At 33.8% G+C, this 22126-nt stretch overlaps 2 protein-coding genes across 5 annotated transcripts in view; both read right to left on the reverse strand.

Annotated features, from left to right (window-relative positions):
- The window catches only part of LOC100266516 (small ribosomal subunit protein eS21), an 85027-nt gene extending 74355 nt beyond the window's left edge, over positions 1-10672 (reverse strand). Inside the window, exon 1 of the mRNA XM_059736786.1 lies at positions 10662-10672. The gene's annotated coding sequence lies outside the window, so the exon portion shown is untranslated. The remainder of the gene's footprint in view (positions 1-10661) is intronic.
- LOC100244340 (cysteine-tryptophan domain-containing zinc finger protein 5) lies at positions 447-14199 on the reverse strand. Of its 4 annotated transcripts, none has more exons than XM_019220213.2 (11): positions 13423-14198; positions 9579-9627; positions 9330-9460; positions 8821-9219; positions 7387-8720; positions 6765-7141; positions 4653-6667; positions 4381-4538; positions 3246-3406; positions 1659-1810; positions 447-1198 (listed from the first exon to the last, which is right to left on the reverse strand). In XM_019220213.2, the coding sequence occupies exons 1-11, from the start codon at positions 13513-13515 to the stop codon at positions 1007-1009; spliced, it is 5061 nt and encodes a 1686-aa protein (XP_019075758.1). In that variant the 5' UTR covers positions 13516-14198; the 3' UTR covers positions 447-1006. The 4 variants fall into 4 exon arrangements, with proteins under 4 accessions (XP_019075758.1, XP_002276252.1, XP_010649749.1 ...); XM_002276216.4 differs by having other exon boundaries at positions 6903-7141; positions 9555-9627; positions 13423-14197; XM_010651447.3 differs by having other exon boundaries at positions 9555-9627; positions 13423-14197.
- Positions 14200-22126: the final 7927 nt, after the last annotated feature.

A 22126-nucleotide genomic window follows, 5' to 3' on the forward strand; every position in this document is an offset into this window, starting at 1 on the left:
ATATGAAAATGAAATTGCTGGTTAGGAAGTGAACACTGGCAACAAAGAATAAACAGCAATGGTCTATATAATTTCTTGCAATGCCATAAATCAAAACCTTGCTAACCTCGGTAAAGAAAAAACTTGTGTAGCCAAAATCTCAGTATGCTGGGACTCCATGCAGGCTATTGCAAATTTTTTTGTTCTAGCCGTCTTAGCTTCTTTATGTCTTCGTTATTGAAACTAATGATTTAAATTCAAACTAAAGCAACAGAGAGCTCTATAAATATGACCAAAACAAGGAAAATAAAATCAATACACTTTGCACATTAGTAAACAAGAGAGCAAAGAGAAGCTTTCCTGAAATAGTGATCAAATATTAGATATATATGCATTCAAATGGTTTTTAAACCAGGGAAAGCCAACAAAGTTAAGGAAAAACTTTAAACACTTGAGGGTTCTTCATATATAAAAGAATAACTCCCCAAGAACTTGATTTCTATTCCACTGAGAATTCAAATAAATAGTAGCAAAACAGGAAGTCCTTGACAGAAAATTGACTGCTCCTAACTATTTCAGTATTCAACCTTCCTCAAACAAGTTGCCTAAGGGGCTTTCAATCTCTATACATACATAAATACATATATATACATACCCTCTAGTTCCAGAACAAGAGAGCCCAAAAAAAAAAAAAAACTGGACTATTACATAATCTCCAGGCTCTGTCACTGAATAAGCAAGAAGTTTATCACCCTTCATGAAACTGAGGAGCATGTCATGCCCTTATCCATGACTATAACAAGCTGGACATTCAAAGAATACATTACAAAATGTGCAAATCAATCTCACTTTTTGTACACATGTACAGAGAGGGATGACTGTCCCTTTGAGGGATTCCAAGTGCAGGTCCAGTTGGCTTCTTTTTCCCCCTTTTTTTCTTCCTGATGCCTACTACAGTAGAATTAAACCAAAAAGTGCACATTATACATACAGGGCAGACTTAATCTCTACTGCCACTGAGACCTGACTAACTAATGGCCTCCTGTGCAAGCCGAACCAAACGAATGAGTCCCTCTACATCTTGGAAGCTGAAGTCAATAACCCTTCTAACAGAAGTGATACCCTCCCTATTCTGTGCCTCTTCCAGGAGTAAATTAGCAGCCACAAAAGCCTTCTGTGATTTTCTTGAGGCCTCAATAGCAAAATTTACATCCTGTGCCTGCACAACAACCACATCTTGTAAGATATTCATTCTGCATCACCCCATTAAGAAAAATAGTTTTAAGGGACAGAATATGCACATCAAGCCTGTGACTGTAATAGTAGAGGCAGCCAATAACCAATGGTCTGAGCACCCATAGCATCAAGAATGACCATCAGATATAACTAGTATAAGTTTTTGAAAAAACTCAGCTGCAGCTGCCTTGTTTTGGGTGGTAAAGAAAGGATAAGAAAAGAAAATACAAAAAAACTTTCTTAATGCCAGCTAAGATATGGATGGATCCTTCTCATCCACAACACACATTGAATCACATAATCATTAAGTCAAAACATGCTTAATTAGACAGAATTCCAGTACGGAAATGTATTGTTTTTTGCACTAAAGAAGAAATATTCTCTCTCTACTAAATAAGTATATATAAATAAGGTAGATTGCACACCAAATTGAAAAGACTTACAAAATCAAGAAGCCGAACAAAGTTAGGATGGTTACGAGCAACAATGACATGCTTTCCACCAACATGAGAAACCTTGGACAGAGCAGCCTTATCAGTCATTGTTTGATTGTTTAAATTATCGATATCTGATGCTGAAGATGACGGAGATGCACCTAAGGAAATAATTTCAAAAAGACGATGTGATATCACTGTTTTAAACTTGCTTCGACAGAACAAAAACATGCAATTGTTAAACGGACTGATCACAAATAGTTAAGCCAGGTCATTCAGCCAAAAGGAAAAGAAGTGAAAAACCCTTATTTTCCGTACGAACAAGCACATGACAAGCCATAATAGTGGCTACAGTGTTTCCCTCAATCTTGCCTCATGATCGGAAGCATGATTTAAAACTTTGAAACATCTCCATTTGTTTGAAGTAACTGAAGCAGAAAGTATACACAGTTTGAAACTCCATAGTTTTCGACCTGAACTCCCTGACACTCTTTAAGACCCACTGAACCTCACCCACTACATTTTCTGTATAATTATTAGCATTCTCTAAAACTTGAAAACTTAATGTCCATTTGGATGCGCTTCCTTTTTTCTGTTTTTAGAATCAGAAAATTGTAGTAACTTTAAGATAAAATACAGAAATTCTTAGACGCTTACATTGAAAAAGGAATGGTCTTAAAAAAAATAAAAAATTGAAGTATCAAAATTGTTTTACTACATCAAATTTTAAAATTTTTTAAAGGATCTTTAAAGACATAAAGCAAATCTGCACTTTTTGTACAAAGGCTCTACTTTTATATATAGATGTTTTTTATTTTAAAAATAAAAAACAGGAGTGTGTCGAAATGGACACTTAGTAATTTCATTACTTAAGAAATGTACGCTGTTTCATCAACATATGAACGATCGATTTCTTAATTGCATTTTTCAGAATCTATTTGACTTCCACAAGTTAATCACATTCTTTTGGAGTATATTTTATTCCTTTATATACAAAATAATTTCAAGAACATAGTGGTTCTAGTTTAAAAAGCACTTTATGGTCTAGTCATCTAATCTGTTCATAGACTGATTTTAAAAAAACTATCCATTAAATAAGAAACTTCTGCTGCAGTTTAGTATAAAGTCATCATAATTGCAATCTTTTAAATACATTTTATCCTAGTTACTAATTAGGTGTCTGACATTTTTAACTATTCATAGTAGTTATTGAAATAATAATTTTTCAATGAAAATACTATTCTTACCAACTCTTATACCAAGGAAGGGTAGGCTCAACTCAATTCAACAGCCTTAAATACCAAGTACTGTGGGATCAGCTACACAAGTCCTTCTCCCCCATTCAGCTCAATTTAGGAGGGTATACTCCATTAAATCTTATGTCAGAGTGTGAAAAGCAAATAACATGGAATTTAAACAAATTTCTGAAAAAATAAAGGGTGATAGTTGTTGAAGGCAGAAGCCCACCCAAGTTTTATCATTAAACAGTAGGGTTAGACATATCCTAAGGAAAGGAGAAAAAATGTAGGATTAATATACACCTAAACATACTTGAACAGGCTTCAATATACTTTAACTGTAAGTTTCTTGTAGTACCTTTAGGAGCAATTTGTAAAGTTGCTTGCAGCTCATGCCGATCTCTATTTATACTGGAATGTTTGCAGTAAACTACCCTCATGCACGCCACCTCCATGCATTTGTATGCTAAAGCAGCAGCTGCCATTTCTTGCCGTCTCTCATATTCATGGGCACAGCGTCTGCAAATGCAAGAAGTTCAGTAGAGACAACGCATATGCCAATGCACAAATATAAACTTAAGAATTACTATACACTAGTTCTAGAAAATTTCTTAGTCATCTTAAACCAAAATTTAGCCACATAAGATCATTCAAATTCTATTTAGAAGGAAAACACCAAGTCTATGCCCTAAAGTTCTTTTCTGAAGTAGCAATGGTCCAAAAGTATTAAACAGGCAGTCCATACTTAAATTTTAATTCCTCAAAAATTACAGCGTCCAGAACCTTATGACACTTGTGAAGATCTCAAATCACAATACTCAATTGTCTTGAGACTTGAATCTTAAAATTGCCCTGTGATGCACCCTTTAGTAAGAGGAAATCTCTTGAGATAGCATGAGTCCTTTGTTGAGAAAAAAGCACAAGAAAGTTTGAAGGATCACTCCTTTATGTTTGTTTTGGACTATAAGGAAAGAAATGGAAGAACATTTGAAAATGTTGAACAGACAGATCAAGCAATCAAAATCTTTCTTTCTTTGTAATTTTTAGAGTAGGTTAGAGTGTACATAGATGATAATTAAATTACCATGATAGATCTCATTGACTGGCTGAGCATTGTGTAAGAGGAAGGCGTTGCTTTTTGTTTCTCTCTTCTTTTTGCTTGCCTTTTGGCACCTCTTTGTGTATACATTGTGTGTATGTTTAAGTGCTGTTAATAAATTTCATGATTGCCCATAAAAAAAATAATCCATGGGGAGTATTTGCAATCTCCAATTATACTAGGTTTTAGAAGGTAAAGCTTCTCTCAAGATATATTTGGCCAAAAGTTAAATGCAGTCTATTCACTAGTGCACAAGGCAAGGCAAATAAGAAAGTTCTCTATGGCAGTCAAAACAACAGTAATAGTACTTTTGATTAATTTGGGAAGAAACGGAACATAGAGACAAAATCACAAGAAAATTTGATCTTCCTGAAACTTTAAAACTTTTACTTACTCGCAAAGTTTAGCTGCAGTACTATATGCCTGAATTTGAGTCATCACCCCATTTTTCCCACCATCACTATTGCAAGTTTCTAGAAGTGAAGCACCATGAAGAAACTTTACAGCAGCTTGGAAGTATGTCTCATAACTTTCAAAACCAAAACCAGAGCTCTACAAAAGATTATAAGATAATACCACAGTTTAGGAAGGTGAGAAAAGCAAAGGCAGAACATCAAATTTTGGAGAAAATAAATACAGACCAGATTAAGGGAAATATCAAACAACCTTAAGACGATCAGCATAGTCTCTGAGATCTTTGGCTTCTTTCAGGGCATTAGTGGCACTAGGACCAAAAGAATCCTTTCTCATGGGACTAGAGATGCTTAGATCCCTGACCCTGTGTTCATTAGGCAGGAGATGACCCAAGCTCTGTCGAGTTCCATTCTTGATACCAGCATTTCCAGGCTCCTTTAATACTTTTGACACATCAGCAGAGGCAGAGGCACCAACTGAACATAAATCAAAGACCCTTTCTTTCTGGGATCCTGGTACTGATTGGAAATCCCGAGCCAGAGTTTCACGTTCACCTTCATGATAAGGGAACAATTGTAGTGTCTCACCTCTTGACTCTAATTCTTTCAGATCAGTTTTCTTTGCAAAACTCTTATTCAAAAATTTTTGAGGAGTAGCACTCTTATAAAGGCTACATGAATCACCCAATTTCAGATTTGAACCCTCATATTCTCTAAATTTTAACTGATTTTCTTTTTTGATGTCACCTGACCATTTCCCTAAAGAATTCCCCTTGTTAACATGATTCTTCTCATCATCATTATACTTAATACAACCTCGACCAGGAAAACTGTGCTTTACATCACTAACTGTTTCAGGGTGGGGTGCAAGATGTTGGGTATCATTTTCTAACTTACACCTCAGGCTCTTGCTTGCATGCAAATCTTCCTGCTCATTCAGCGGATCACAGACCTTCATCTTATCACTATCAAAATCAGATCTGGACCTTCTGTTATTCTCCTTCGACCGCATAGAGGAACCTCTACTAGATTTCTGTGGAAATAATGCACTATCACAGAAATGATTTTCATTGTCACAATGTTCCACAGCATGCAGATCATTGCCATACTCATGATGTTGTTCTGAGGTAACAGCATCACCCTTCACCAAACGGCTGTTCCGAAGTTCAGAAGGTTTAGCCTTGGCACTGAACTTGGGTTTAGCATCTCCATCCCGGTTATCAAGAGCATGAAGTTCAAGGGATTTAGGAGGGAAGACAGAGGATACTTTCTCCTTTATTGGTGCTCCAGACTGATTGCAACTTCTGTTGCCTACCCCATTCAAACATCTTCCCAGGTTACCCACCATGGAAAGACCACCATCTGTGGCATCATCTTTTCTTAAAATGCCTCCTTTATCTGATGTAAGGTTGTCTAATTTAGAGGCCCTCAGAGGAGATGAAGAGACTGATTCTGCTGGTGAGCCTTTCACTTCTTGGAAGTTGGCTCTAGTTTTACGAGAACCTGAAACCTTTGAAGAGCTTGAAGTGGCTGCCATTGAAACTTTCCCAGTTCCCAAATCCTTTTTCATTGAGTCAATACTGTCCAACGTTTGTTGAGATGCGATCTTTTCTTCACACATTTTGTGTTGCTGGTTTTTCTCAATAATTCTCACCTCTTCTATATTGTCAACTTCATCATCTTTAGTACCTGACAAGAGGATTCTGGTCATCACACCTTTTCTTGATCTATCATCACCCTTACTTGTATTGGACTCCACCCGCTCAATAGACAGCTTGGTTTTCTTTTCCTTTCTGAATTCCATCTCACTATTCTCCTTCTTCACAAAAACCTTGTTTTCCTGGATATGATCCTTGGTAATTTGACATACATCTGTCTGGTTCTCAATGTCCTCCCACTCGTTCAATTTCCTCTCCTCCAGAGCAATATCCCTTTTATCACTTGTTTTCATAGCCAATGACCCACCATGCAGAGAGACCTGAGCTTGGTCTTCCAGTTTCTTTACAGAAAGTAGCATCTTGTCCTTTTTATCACAATTTGAATCCACTGAATAACAGATTTCATTGGATTTGATCACTTCCTTCCCAGTTGCCTTAGCTGGCAAAGTGGTGTCAGAAATGAGGCAAACCTTTCCAAGGTCCCTGCCATGTTTGAAATTGCAATTTTTACCGCTATAACAAGCATCTTCTGTTTTAGCTTTCTTAGAAGCTTCACCCCCATAATTATCAGCTTCCCTTTTACTTTTTGTCTTCGTTTGCTCCAGATCACCTGCAGATATATTATGCACAAGAAATGAATCATGTTTGCACACGAAGAAGTCTGATGATGACCACAAAGAAATGCTGGTTAAAAACAAAATGCATACCCTTTTTCATATTCTTCTCCTTTTGTTTATGTATGTGTTTTTCAACATCTAATTTGTGCATGTCAATTAAGCTTCTGCTTTTCAAAGGTTCCTGCCTATGGTTCTTTGCAGAATTTGGAATCTGACCACTATTGTTACCTGCATTCGACATTTTTTTGCATCCATATTTCTTCTTTCCTTCATTAGGCATGTCATGAGAACTGGGATTTTGATGGTTCTGGGCAGGATGTCGTACATCATCCAAAGTTACTCCAGATGCAATTCCATTGACATGATTGTGCATGCTAGTTTGGCTCTCAGGAATAGAAAGTTGGTACAATGCATTAAGAGCCTTTGTTGTTTCCTCCTCACTGATATCACAGTGGTTCAACCCAGGCCTATAAACATTTTCAATAGCGAACCATGATTAGGCATCAAACCCCAAATCATCTTGTGCATGTATGTGTAAGTACATCCACACACATACACACACAGAGTTGCAATAAAAAAATAAAAAATAAATTCAAAAAAAAATCTATCCATATTTAGCCAAAATTCTGCCTACCACCATGAATTAAATCAATTGGAAATGATAATTTGCCAGCTATTGTTGAAAAAAAAAATGCTCCATAGGGGAACTTACAGCCAGCTTAGCATGCTACACAGCCACTTCTCAGGGAGGTGTTCAGGCTTTTTACCAAATGGTAGAAGCCGCCACTTCTGGCAACTGTCACAGCACACCCAATTTTCTTCTATGACTACAGGAGCCACTGCTGCTGGCACCATCTTTGTGGTGGATCTGTTTTCTGTAAAAGGTGGATTCAGGGCCACTTGTAAAGATGCCTCAGATGCATACTGGTTTTCAACTCTTTTTCCGCTTGATCTTCCCTTTGACTTAAAGAATGCACTCCCTCCTTTCTCAACATCCTTAAAATCAGAAACCTTTGCCCTCTCACCAGGTCTCTTTAGTGGATCTATTCGGTCAGCCATCTGTTCTGATTTTCTGTCTGTCAATAATTCTCTAGGATTATCCTCGACCTCTCCAGTATCTTTTTGGGACTTCAAATTATGCTTATCTTTTGGTGCTGAACAAAATCCAATCCTCAAGCCTTCCTCTGCTAAATGGGGAGCAGGCTCACCATTAATTTGGGCTCCCTTTAACTTCTTTTTGCCCTCCCACAGCTGTTTTTCCTTCTTGCAGGACATCGTAATTCTACCGTGATCATGTGATACAGCTTTTTGGCCAAGCTTCCATTGTTGAGGATCCATTTCTCCAACATCAGTATCTTCCTTACCCCTAAACATATCTGAGTCAGCTCTAAATTGACCAGGAAGCTTGTTACCTTTGTACCTGACATCTTCTCTAGGATCAGCAGAAACATTCTTATTGGAACATGCCACCCCGCATTCCCAAGTATTTTCCAGAGAACTACTCTTAACATTTCGTTGCACGCTTGTGCCACTGTCTTGACCAGTTATTGGCTCCAAAGGCTCTTCCTTATCCAAGTCAGAAAAGAATACTCTTTCTTTCAACCCATCTTTATTGGGCTCCCCGAAAATTTCAGTTGCCCTGCCAGTACCTTTGCCAGAATCCCCAACATCATGTAGTGTGTTGGAAAGAGATGTGAATTTCAAGTCATTGGAGAAATGCTCCTTGCCTTCTGGGAACTGATTTTCTACTTCTTCCTTCAAAGGAAATGCCATGTCATTCTTAAAATCCATACCACTCCCATGCTTCACTTCTGCTCGCCGTTCACTTTTCCCGACTAACCTTGTTTTCTTCTCTTTTAGAACCTGCTCATCAACCAGCAATGTAGCTGCCTCATCTGGTGATAAAGCAGGTTGTTCTTGACTGCCTTCAAGAGCAGGCACAGGTTTACTGTTTCTTGGAAATTTTTTCTTTCTTATCAAGCAAATGAAGCTGTCATGAAGAGGTGATAACAGTACACCCTCAGGAACAGCGAACGAAGTCATAATCTGGTCCACCACATAAACCAAACCAATAAGCACCCCCAGATCATTCAGGATATCTATTATAGAAATAGACAATATATGTAATTTCAGAAAGAAGCTTTACCTGAAGAATGCTGGTGGGAGATTCCTGCAGTGTCTCTTGAGATTCAAGTGGCATCCCTCCACTTTCATCAGGGCTATTCCCCAGTGATGAAGATGGAGAATTATCAAGCCCAAGTCCACTATAGATTTCAGCATTTTTTTTCTCAGCACTAACGGAACCCACTTTGATTCTAACCTTTGGCACTCTCCGGCCAGTGGGATTAACTAATTTATTTGAAGTTCCATGTTTTGAGGGTGACATCTCCATGACTGGAGCAGAAGGTAAGAACGAATCTTGTTTGACTGAAATATTCCCAGATGGGACTCTTGACATATGCAATGAAGGGGCATCGCAGGAAGTAGTTCCAAGCTTCACAGATGGGTGAGCATTTGAGGGTGCTTTAGCAATCTGAGGGCAACCCTGCACAGTAACATACTCAAATATGACAGAACTTCTCAAGCTGACAAAGGGTCATCCATATGCTTCTTCCACCAATTGACAATAAATACAAAGGAAAATTTTCCATTTACCTCCATCAGTAAAGTGTTAGGAGATATTGCCTTATTGTAGTTCTGGACTCTCTGTGGAGTCTTTGGATGAGACCAGATAGAAGAACGCTGATAAGTTGGTAGAAATGAACCATAGCCACCAAACTTTGCCCCTGACCAAAAAGAATAAATCCCTATACCATCAATTTTAAAGGAACACCTGCATGCTTCTCTTCATGACCCATAATATCCACATAAGTTACCTACCCAAATTCTCTGCAGAAACCCCACCTTCAAAATCCTTTTGAAAATGTCCCAAAACATCTTGAAGCTTCTCACCCTTCAAGAAACACAACCCAAATTTCTTACTAATCATTATTGGATTGCTCCATATTTTGAAGGAAAGAAGTGATTAAATGGACTAGAACCAAAAAATAAATAGCTAACAAGACCGTATCTACAGAAATTCACATATTTGATAAGACAACCAAGTTGATTTTTTTTTTTATAGGAAATAAAAGATGTATATATATGGTATGAGAAAATAGTACACCAAAGAACACATGACGTATACAAAAAAACCAAATGGCTAAGCCACATAAGAGAAAACACAAAAAACAACCCTCTCTTAACATGATCCTAACCAATATACAAAATCAAAGGCATAAGATGACCTAGTTGATAACATTACAAAAGAGAACTTTGTTCATAAATTCATTATAGATGGACCTATTATACCTTTTAAGGTGAGGTAGGAGCTGTTCTAGACTAATATGTGCAAAGCTTCATAATTTCCTGTTCTAAAGATGCAAACCAAGTAGCAGTATCTGAGAGTATTGGATAATACATGTTACTGATATGGCAGATGATTTTTCTCCTCCCCCCTCACCCTCCGTTTTTATATGGATAATGGGGAATCCACTCTGACAATGAAGTATTATCCCAACTCCACGCAAAGCAAACACTAAGTGATACGGGTTGGCTTCTTTACCCTGCACTAATTAAATACAAGTGAGGCTCAAACTTGGGACCCTTTGATTCATTGTGCACTACAGCCAAACTGCACCCTGATGACCCATAATCCATTCAACATAAATTTGTTGGATTTCTTCTAGCATTTTGGCTTTTCTTCATGATTAAAATCAAAACCTTTTTCAGAAATATTGTGGGGCCAAACAGTTGAAGAGACTAACTTTCTAAAATATATAGAATGAGGTCATTAATCCATATTAAACAAAAAGCAGTAGAGGGGATTGATTTGGTTCAAGATGAGAGGGTCACAGGGACAAGAGGAAGGCCATGAAAAAGGAGTTTAAGGATATCATAGAGGATGATTGCCTACAATTTATATAGATAGGACCCAAAATAGAGCTGAGGAGTGAAGAAAAGATTTAGGCAACCATAAGTATTTGGGATTTAAGACGTTATTGGGTTTCCTACGAATGAAACAATTCTCAGATGCCAATTCAAAACAACAAAAGATAAGGATGAATCCTCCACAGTTTACTCACAAATGAAATCGAAAAAGGAAAAAAGAAAAAGGGAAAAAATGATACATGATAGATCCTAAGTTATTCCATCAAGGGTATTTAGGTAGCCTTGCATGTTTAGGTTATTTAAAGTCAATTTTACTATTAGTTAATAATTTCGCTATCATTTAGAATTTAGGCATGGCTTGACATGGCTCTTTATTTTTGGCTTCAACTATAAATTGACATTGAAGCTAAAACCATAATTTCAAAGAAGCAATCTTGGTATCATGAATGTTTCATTAAACATAAAAGAACTGTCTACCTATAAAAGAGTTTCTACAAGAAGCAATATTATCTTGACTTTCATGTCAAACTCTTTTCTTATTAGGCTTAAAAAAGAGCTTTCAAATTCTCAAAAATCAATCAAAGAATGGCCTTAAAATGTTGTGTTAAAAACCTTTTTTTATTGTTATAAGTTCCTATACTTTTGAACTTTTCATTTTCCAAAAACTTAGATTCCTAAAAAGTGTCATTTTAAAAAGAAATGTATTTATTTTCTAAAAAATTTTTATTTCCAAAACTATTTTAAAACTTGCTTCTACTTTCCAATATTTCTATTTTCTTTAACTAAAATTATTTGGAAGATTTAAAAGTTTTAGGAAAGAAATAAGAGTCACAATAAATTACATACATGTTTGTTATGTTTTCAAGGTTTTTCAAAACCTATAAATAAGAAAGTTTGATATAACCATGAGTTCAATAAAAATTGATGTGTAATGTTGATTGCTTTTTCTTTTTCTTTTTTTCAATGCTTTGCAACTTTCACTAGTGAGATTTTCTTTTCTATGTGAAATTCCTAAAAGACCTTAATGTGATTCTAAGGTCATCCTATCCTCTTTTTCTTTCCTTGCTTTTTATTTTTTTCCATTGCCATAACCTAAACTCCTTGGTCCACTCAAATCCTAAATGAATGAAGTCCTAGCCCACCTTTATTTGATCACAAACAACCATCCTAGTTTGTCCTGCATCAACAAATTAACGAAGTTCTACATCATAAAATTGTTGCCTTTGAATCATACTAATTACTAGCACAGAATCTATTTTCAAGGTGGTTGGTTTTTGAAATGTCTACACAAAATAAAAAGAGGAGAAGAGAGCTTACAACAATGCTTTGCTAAGTTTTTGAGGAACATGAGGAAAAGAAAATGGGAAAATTTTGAGATTCATGTTTTTTGTCATTTCTAGCTGTCAACAAATAGTTGGGATTTAAATCTCTGCAGAGTAGGAAATTTTCATGTTTCAATTCATAAAAAAGATTGAAAAATCAACTTATCAAACTTTTGTACAGCTATTTGGATCAGTTAGGTTGTGTTTTGTACAACTATTTCTTGAGAATGACGAATAAGAAATAACATACATAAAACAATAAGTTTCTTTCCTTTTACTGTCCTTCATTAAATAGTCACAAGGTTGACAAATCCCATGGTTGGAACGAAGGTTGCATAGCTTCAAAACCCAAGTCACCAATCACCAAAGCCCTGTTTGGTAACTGATCTTGGAAACAGATTTCTGTTCTTTAAACGCAAAACAGGTTTTTAGTTCAGAAAACTCGTTTAGCAAACTTTTCACAGAAAACAGTTTTCTAAGAATTTGTTCTAGAAACAAGCAGCTTTTAAGAACAAGTTTAAGGTGTTTACAATTGGTTTTTGTATAGTATTATGAGCAACAACAGAAAATATGAAGAATACTTTAAAAACTTTTACATTGTATATAAGTACATGGTAATGTTATGGGGAACAAATCAAGAAAGCTATTTTTCATATTTGAGTTCCCAAATAGAATTATGTTCTTATAAACAATTGAGAACTAAACCCTGAGGGGTAGCTCAGTTGGTCCGGCCTTGGGTTTGCTCCCCAATGGTCACCAGTTTGCTGGCCCAGGCATCTACGGTTATCAAAAAGAAAAAAAAGAAAGAACAATTGAGAACTGTTTTTATGAAAGGTTCTAAAAAACTGTTGTTTGAGAACTCTTTTTTGAAAATGTTCCCAAACAGATGACTCTATGCAGAATTTCTGCACCAGCAATCACTTGTTTTTGTCTTAAATTGGGTCCTTTTGATGATAAATCCAGTTGGCACGATGTTCAAATAAACTGAGATTGATCAAGGATACATCCTTTATATGTACTTCAACTAAAATGGGGAAACCATGCACAAGATTTCCATATCCAGCCTAAGCAAAGTCACGCCCTTCATAGTCAGTTCTTAAATGTTTTACTATTATGCGCGTGAAAGAAAGTAAATTTTTTGAGTCTTTTAAGTTTCCTGATATTACCAATTCAAATAAACCAAGTCCTGAGATAATTACATTGAGCTCAGCCAAGTGCAACTTTTCTTCTCTGAACATCCAAGTGATGAAAATCTAGAATTCAAAGTTTTAATTATCCTTTTTTTTTTCCTACTCTTTCTTAGCAACCAAACCAACCAATTCTGTTCCAAGACTATATCCGAGTAGCCATCTTTGAACTTTCAAAAACCCAATACTATAATCCAATTGAAACTTACAGCATCAACCCACCCAATCCAAACAGCACAATTAGTGAATTTAAAACAATTCCCACTAAAAGATTCAAATTTGATGAAGCAAGCATAAAGAAACCCTTACAATGTAAGAGAGAGCGATTTCAGGGTCAATGCTTGCGTTGTCTTCCTCCTTGTAGTAGGAAGCCCCGCCTTCCTCGAGCTCATTCTCTTCCATCTTCCCCCCAAAACCTAATCCCAAAACCCAAAACCTAACCCTAAACCTAATCCCCTCGCCACGCCACCTTCCCTAAAGTCTAACATCACTCCCCCAAATGCCAAACCCTCTCGACCCACAGAATATCTCAAAAAACCCAACAAAACCCAGAAGCGGAATCTCCGGAAGCTGACTCGGGTTGCATAAGCTCAAAAGCCATCAGTGATTCCCCGTCAAAAGCACAAAAATTAGCGAATAAAATATGTCCTCCACCGCCTTAAAAACCATTGATCAATCAACCAATCACAACACGCATATTGGCGAATACGTACTCGGACTATCTCAATTGTGAGCTCGAATCTATTCGAATTTTCACGCTAATTGTTTTGATGTACACATCATAGAAAGAGCTGTATTTTCCCACCTCCTCCACTTTCTATTCCATTTGCTTACCTCTCTCACCCTTTTCAAGTTCTGTGGATTAAATAATTTTCTTTTCTCAAGGAAGCCAACAAGACTCCAAGACTACAAGAGGCGGCGATGAACATGAATTAAATGAATTCTTTTTCCTTCCTTTTTTGTTCTCTTTCTGCATGCTGCATGAATCAAAAACCTATATATATATATACTTCTGAATATTTTTTACGAGACTTGTTTGTTTCCCTGGATTTGTCTGGTGGTTAGGGCATGTGCGTCGTGCAACGGCGCGTGGGTCGGGAGCGTGCAATTCAAGGACAAGTGGTGTGTCAGATTGCGGAATCCAACGTGTTAAATATGGAGAGAAATGATTAAGTGACAGCTTCGCTGTCATATACGTACATGACGATTGGACGTTCCACTATATTAAGAATTTAAACTTTTAAAATATTGAGTGGAGATATTTTTTATGGCAGCTCTGCCTTGTATTCTTCGTTCATGAAATTACCTAAACAGGGGTAAATACGTAATTTTGAAAAAAATTATGATAAGGTAAATTCTCTCAAATTAATGGATGCAGCCTGATTTTTAAAGTGTTTTTAAGTTTTTTTTTTAAATATTATATATTTAGTAAAATTTATAAAACACTTGTAAAAATTTACTATCCAACACATTCTTAATTTAAAAAGCATTTTTAGAAAGAAAAAAAAATTAAGTATTTGATAAAAATTTTAAAATATTTTTTAAAATTTGAAAAATTACTTATAATGTTTTCTAAAAAAACATTGGATAAATAAGATTGGTAATTATTTTCAAAAATAATTTTAAAAAATATTTTTTGAAAATTGTTCTTTAATGTTTTATATAACAAAAGTAAATATAAAATATTTTAAAATTATTTTTAATATTTTTAAATATATTTTAAAAATGATTTTATATCCAATACTTTAATTTTAATCATTCTACGTGCTTGTATAGTTTTTTTAAAAATAACCCTCATAAAAATAACTAAAAATAAAAAGTTTCAAGCATTTTTTATCGAATTTTTAAATTTTAAAATAATTCAATTAGCAAAATAATTTATTTTCCCTAATTATAATAGAATAAAAGGTATGATAAAATTGGAAAGTGAAAACCAAAAAAGAAATTATAATTTCATTTCATTTTTTTAATAGTGTTGACTACATTAAATTCAATCAATCATATTATCTTAAGTAAATTCAGACCTAGTTACTAACTTCAACTTTAATTTCAATGGGCCCATCATTGTAACACTCGGGGATAGTCAAAGTGTATTCAAATAAGTTATATTTTGACCAAATTTATCAACCCACACTTCTAAATTTCCTTTTCATCAAATAAAAATAACTAAAAATAAAAAGTTTCAAGCATTTTTTATCGAATTTTTAAATTTTAAAATAATTCAATTAGCAAAATAATATACTTTCCCTGATTATAATAGAATAAACGGTATGATAAAGTTGGAAAGTGAAAACCAAAAAAGAAATTATAATTTTATTTCACTTTTTTAATAGTGTTGACTACATTAAATTCAATCAATCATATTATCTTAAGTAAATTCAGACCTAGTTACTAACTTCAACTTTAATTTCAATGGGCCCATCATTGTAACACTCAAGGATAGTCAAAGTGTTTTCAAATAAGTTACATTTTGACCAAATTTATCAACCCACACTTCTAAATTTATTTTTCATCAAATAAAAATAACTAAAAATAAAAAGTTTCAAGCATTTTTTATCGAATTTTAAAATTTTAAAATAATTCAATTAGCAAAATAATCTATTTTCCCTAATTATAATAGAATAAAAGGTATGATAAAGTTGGAAAGTGAAAACCAAAAAAGAAATTATAATTTCATTTCACTTTTTTAATAGTGTTGACTACATTAAATTCAATTAATCATATTATCTTAAGTAAATTCAGACCTAGTTACTAACTTCAACTTTAATTTCAATGGGCCCATCATTGTAACACTCAAGGATAGTCAAAGTGTTTTCAAATAAGTTACATTTTAACCAAATTTATCAACCCACACTTCTAAATTTCCTTTTCATCAATTTAAGATTTAAACTTTCTTTTTTTCTTCCCTTTCTTTTTGTAATTATTTATTCCTTTCATCCCATAATTCTCATAATATGAATAACATCAATTCCGAAATTTGGATATTCCAAGTGAAAATATTTGGGACTGAGCAAGCTCTCTTAAAAATTTGGGAACAATAAATATAGAGTAGCGTTCCAATCGCTACTCATATCTTATTCAAGCCAAAGAGAGGAGCAACTCCTCCTTCATTAAGGTCCCTAGTGCTAGAGTTCTCTCTTCTATATTTCATGATACATTTAAATAAAGAGTTATATTAGAGAGAATGATCATTCTCTTCCCCTTACTCATATCTTATTCACTAAATTATTTGAAAAAAAAATTTAACATATTTATTGGCATTATCTATGGGAAAATCTTAAGTCTTTATTGCTTAGTTAGAATAAAAGGTTATTATGGAGGATTGAAAATGAAGTCAAATCAGTTCAAGGGGATTTGACATCTCAAATATATTGTCGTTATTGTAGTATGCGACTCATATTAAGTGAAAGATATATGGAGAAAAATGGACAAACGTCGGAGCTAAGCGACGACATTTGTTATTCAAGCTTGTATTTTTATTGTTTAAAACAAATGATAGGTTGGGGGTACGAGGAGGCAACGCCCCCCTGCGATATGATTTCAGGGGTATTTTTGGAATTTCATTACTTGAGGGTTAGCATAAATACCCTTTTATGTAACCCTAATTCGAGATATAGTGAAAGTATTTTTTCCTATTCCTATAGACGTAGGTAACCTATTGAATCATGTTAAATCTATGTGTTTTACTTTTCATTTTTCTCTAATTTTTCACTAGGAATTGTTGCACGAAAATCAACAATTGTTCAACACCAAAATTTTCTATTAAAGTGCTAGAAATGCTAAGAAACTTAAGGAGAATGTTAAATGGGAAACACTAGTTTTCAGAAAGATAACAAGAATGTTGATGAACATCAAAACTGCTCTATTATGTGAGCTCTATTAATATTTATATAAAACCTGTACATTGAATATGGGCATAGGAAAACTTTACTTTTATAGCTTGTTAGAGATCTACATCATGTTAAATAGGTTGAGTTGTATTTTAGCAACGTATGCTTACTTAGCTAACTAATTCTAACACTCCCTCTCAAGTTGAACAGAAATAGAGTCACTATCAGCTTGTTTTGAAGTTGATCAAATTATACTTCTGAAAATGGCTTAGGAAGCACATTTGCAATTTGTTTTTCACTATAAATATATTTAACATTTAACTCTTTGGCTAACCTTTTTTTGCAAACAAAATGTACATCTCAATATGCTTTGTCCTAGCATGAAACATAAGATTGGAAGCTAATGAACTTGCTTTAGTATTATTGCATCACAAAATAGGACAACCTACAATGCTAGTTTTCAACTCATGTAACGAAGATTGAAGACAGAGAATCTTTGTGACTCCTAGAGCTAATGCCCTGTATTATGATTTATGTGTTGGAGCGCACAACAACCTTTTGTTTCATTGAGCTCCATTGAATCAAATTTCCACTCAAGTACACGTAATAGTCATTAGTTGACCTTCGATCATCTAAGTAAGCTGCTAACCCAATCCCGCATATGCAAACCCTTCAAGAAATAAACCTTTAGTTGGTTGAAATGTAAGCCATAGTCAACTGTGCTATATTGCAAGCCTCCCACTTATCAATGGTTGGAACATGTAAAAATTGATCTTGTTTATTAATAGCAATTAAGATGTCTTCCCTTGGCATAGTTAGATATTGTAAAGCACTAATTATGCCAAAGTATAAGGAAAGATCTTCAAATGGCTCTCCTTAAGATAGAGAGAGGGTGAATTGGTGTATTTCAAAAATTTTAATACAATTAAACATTTGAAAATTACTTAATCATTTTTAATACAATTAAACATCGTAAGAAATTAGAAATGATCAATGACAATCCGACACACAAAAGACAAGGTTTTTTTCTACAAGGAAAAAAAAATGTCCATGTTAACTATAGAGATTAAAAAAAAAAAAAAAAACCATGAAGTCTAAGACATCAAATCTAAAATTCATTATCCTAAAACTTACTTTATAGTACTTATATCATGATTCACATCCGCAACATAACTCCTCAAATGCTCTAGTGGATTCATCTCAACCTCTAAAGAGACGCAAGGTTTTTTAACAAACCAAGAGTTCGTTCAAATAACTTTTGAGAACTTTTAGAAATTGTATGACAAGTTAAGGTGTTTTCTGAATTAGAGTATTTAACCTTAAAACACATTTAGGTAAGGTATATATAGGGCAATAGCAAGTGCTTCTCCGAGGTCATTTATGTGCTAAAGCTTTTTCTTGTATCTTTCATGACATATATTTCAAACAAATAGATATATTTAGAAAATGATCCTTCTCTATCCCTTATTCACATCATAATTAATCATTAAATTATTTAAAAAAACTTTAGCATCTTTAGATAGAAAACTAATATCGGTATTTTAATTTTCTATAGTGTTTTTTTTTAAATAAAAAAAAACTTTTTGAGTAATTTTATTAAATGGGATTATGATTTTTTTTAATTAATATAAAATAAAATATAATTTTTATATAAAGTTTGTTTGGAATAATTTTTGGAAGATTAAAAACCAGAAATTCTTTCATTCACTAACCATTTTTAAAATTTGAAAATACCACTTAAAGTTATGATCACTTAGTAGGCATTAAAAAACCCACTTTTTTACTACAACACATTATCAAAGTTTATTTTATTTTATTTTTGATATATCTTCAAACATTAAGTGATTTTTCTTAAAATATTTTGAATGAAAGTGTTATTAAATAAAGTGCTACAAACTAAAAACAATTTAATCGGAATCACTTTAAACCTTAGAACCCATTTCAAGGTGATTTTGAATATAACTTTTTTGTTCATAACAATTTGTTAGTAGCTTTTCATTTAGAAATACTTAAGCTATGTTTGATTCCTAAAAAATACTAGGGAAATAAATAAAAATTATTAAGAAAAATGATTTTCTTATGTTTGGTTTATTTATAGAAAATGTGAAAGAAAGTTAAATATAATTAAAATTATTAAGAATTTTGTATATTTCTAATTTATTTAATTTATATATAGAAGAATTAAATATGTGAAAAATGTTTAAAATAATATATAAAAATAATTTATTGACTTTAAATTTATTTTTTATTTTTTTTCACTTTTCCTCTCTATTTTCTTTCTCTCACATTTTCCTTCAAACTTTTCAAGAACCAAACATAGGGTTAATGTTTGAATATAAATTAGAAAAAAAAAAAAAAAGTGCTTTGAGAATGTTTTTTGTATTATATTATATAATAAAATTGTAATTTAAAAAAAAAATCATATATCAAGCAATTCTCCGGGGATCACTATCCACTCCAAAATTTTAAGACTAAGTTTCAAAAATTTATCGAAAACCTAATTTTTATAAGAAAACACATTTGTAGGCCCTCATTTTGGTATAGTTTTTTTTGTTATTTTTGGGCACTATTTTCATATCACCCCGGGAGAACGGGCGGCATCTTAAAGGAGTTGGGGGGGGGGGAGTTTTTCGGATAGAGGAGTGTGAAGGAGGAGTCGGAAAAATGCATTAAGGAATAAGGGAGTTGCAGAAAAATTGGTTTTGGAAGGGAATTGAAAAAGAAGAAAAACAGAGAAAAAAGAAGAGGAGGAACATAAGGTAAGTATTAATCTTTGAGAAAATAAAGGTATGCTTAATTAAGATAAACACCCAAAAGGGGGGAAGAGGGAGGGGGGGGTGAACTGAGTTTTTTTAAATATTTTAAAATACACAAGTTCAAACACAATATAAACAAAAATAAAGAGATAGAGTTAGAAAATTCAAATTCGGGTTTTATAGTGGTTCGACACTTCATTGCCTACGTCCACTCTCATCAATCTCCTAACCGAGTGAGGGTTCCACTAACTTGAAGCTTCAACCAAACTTTCAATCTTCTTACACTTGGATTCTGGCTCCAATGGGCTCTTACACAATCTCTTCAAGATTCAAACCTTATGAAGGCTTTAACACTCAGTTTTTACAAGAATGAATCCTTTAACCTAGCTTAAGGATAGCTCAAATACAAGACAAAGCTATGATGACACAAGAGTACACTAAAGGATATGCAAGTGATGATTTAACGCACTAAAAAAGAAATGAGAGCTTTTTGGTCAAAAACAGGTAGGTAGACAATTGATTGCAATTGTTTTGTTCTCAATAAATGAAGTGAAACTCTCAATTTATAGGTTTTTAAGCTGTAAAGCCAAAAACAGAAAAAGGTAACCTCGACCAGTCGAGTTAGGGGTTGACCGGTTCATTAGTCGTTCGAGCATTTAATGCTTGACAGGTTACCGTTGCCTCGACCAGTCCCTGACCTAGAAGAGAAGGCTACTAGTAGAGAGAGAATATTTTGGCATCTTTCAACCGGACCTCGACCAGACAAGGGCAACCGATTAGCCACAATCTCGACCGGTTGAGCCTTTTGGCCCCGAAAACTTATATTTTTCAATTCCTTTCTTTTCTAACACTTAGGTAAGGTTTTTAGGTGAATTATTATGCCAGTTTTAATTTTTTTTTTTCCTAAAGTACATTTGTTAAAACTCGGGTTTTAATTAAATCAAAGTTTTAAAGGATAAACCGAGTTTTCTAAGTTGCATGAAACGGTATTAAAATCCTAAGTGCACTCATGCATTCATTCTACATTCGTTTTCTATGATCACAAGTCTTCCAAAAGTCTCGATCTTGTATCTATTTGGTCATTTGATGAATTTTTGAGTTTATGCCTGAGATTCTTAACCATTAAACCAATTAGTCACTTAACCATGGTTTGTTATCATCAAAATCCGATTATGAGAACCCTTGGGCTAACAATCTTGATTTCATGTCTCTGTTTTCACATATGCTCATTGTTCTACTGATTTTGCAATATTTTATGCTCAGTTCCGATGTGGATATTGAGCCACGCATTTGGTATTTTGGTAGGTCCCAAAGATGACTTTGGATTTGTTAACATTGCTTTAATTCCATTGTTATCCTCACGTTACCTGCCATTTTTTTTTCTTGTTGAAAAGCAACCTCAACTTGTTTTAGCTTTGTTGTGAAATGCTCGAGAATTATTTTCCGTTCATGTTTGATTTAATCTCCCCCACTCGGTCAACAAGTTCATTGATAATATATGCAGTGAAGCTTCCATTGATGTCTTGAGCTATTTATTATGTTATACTCTGTTTCTGAAGACGTTTCCTTGCTATGATTTTTCTCTATTTTCAATTCTTATCCAAATGCATGAGTTATATAGAGGTATAAGGTGATGGGGTTTGTAGGGATTCAGACTAGGTTTGGGTCTATGGGACGACAACGATCGTTGAGGAAGTCGTGGATGCCCGCGGATCAGCAAGGACTGTAGCGCCTGGAAGATGCTACTAGTTCGACATTCATGTTTGTTATTGGTAGGGCCAACAATAAAGCAAAGATGACAGAGCTCAAAAAGAAGGTTGCACAATATGATGATTTCATGTCATTATATATTGAGGAGTATAGTAAGCTCTCATACAAAATGTTAGCTTTCTTCAAAGTTACCTATGCACTTTTTGACTTTGAGTTCTTTGTTAAAGTTGATGATGACATATACTTGAAGCCAGATTGCCTGTCACTGCTCTTAGCAGTTCACACTCTCAACTTACTTGATGCATGAAGAAATACCCGGTTTTCACTAACCCAAAGGTCATATGTCATTTTATTTTATTTTATTTTCATCTTTTGATGCCGAAATTTAATTTTCAAAAGTTTAATCTTCAAATAATTTTTTAAAATTTCAATTTCCAAATTTAATTTTTAAAACTTTCATTTTCAAAATTCCAATTTTTAAAACTTTCATTTTCAAAATTCCAATTTTTAAATTTAATTTTCAAAACTTTCATTTTCAAATAATTTTCCAAAATTCCAATTTTCACCTCAAAATTAATTTTCAAAACTTTCATTTTTGAATAATTCTTCAAAATTCCAATTTTTACAAATTCAATTTTTAAATAATTTTCCAAAATTCCAATTTTCATCTCAAATTTAATTTTCAGAAATTTAATTTTTGAATAATTCTTCAAATTT

Source organism: Vitis vinifera, chromosome 5 (genome assembly GCF_030704535.1).
Source record: "Vitis vinifera cultivar Pinot Noir 40024 chromosome 5, ASM3070453v1".
NCBI classification, from domain to species: Eukaryota; Viridiplantae; Streptophyta; class Magnoliopsida; order Vitales; family Vitaceae; genus Vitis; species Vitis vinifera.

What these genes read in the sequence shown, in the direction of transcription:
- LOC100244340 (XM_010651447.3), bottom strand. Translation starts at nt 13,515, where the DNA reads ATGGAAGAGAATGAGCTCGAGGAAGGCGGGGCTTCCTACTACAAGGAG. An exon ending in AAATCGCTCTCTCTTACATT is followed by an intron (nt 9,628 to 13,422) that starts GTAAGGGTTTCT and finishes TGTTTCTTGAAG; the next exon opens with GGTGAGAAGCTTCAAGATGT. An exon ending in TTGTTCGGCTTCTTGATTTT is followed by an intron (nt 1,199 to 1,658) that starts GTAAGTCTTTTC and finishes GTTGTTGTGCAG; the next exon opens with GCACAGGATGTAAATTTTGC.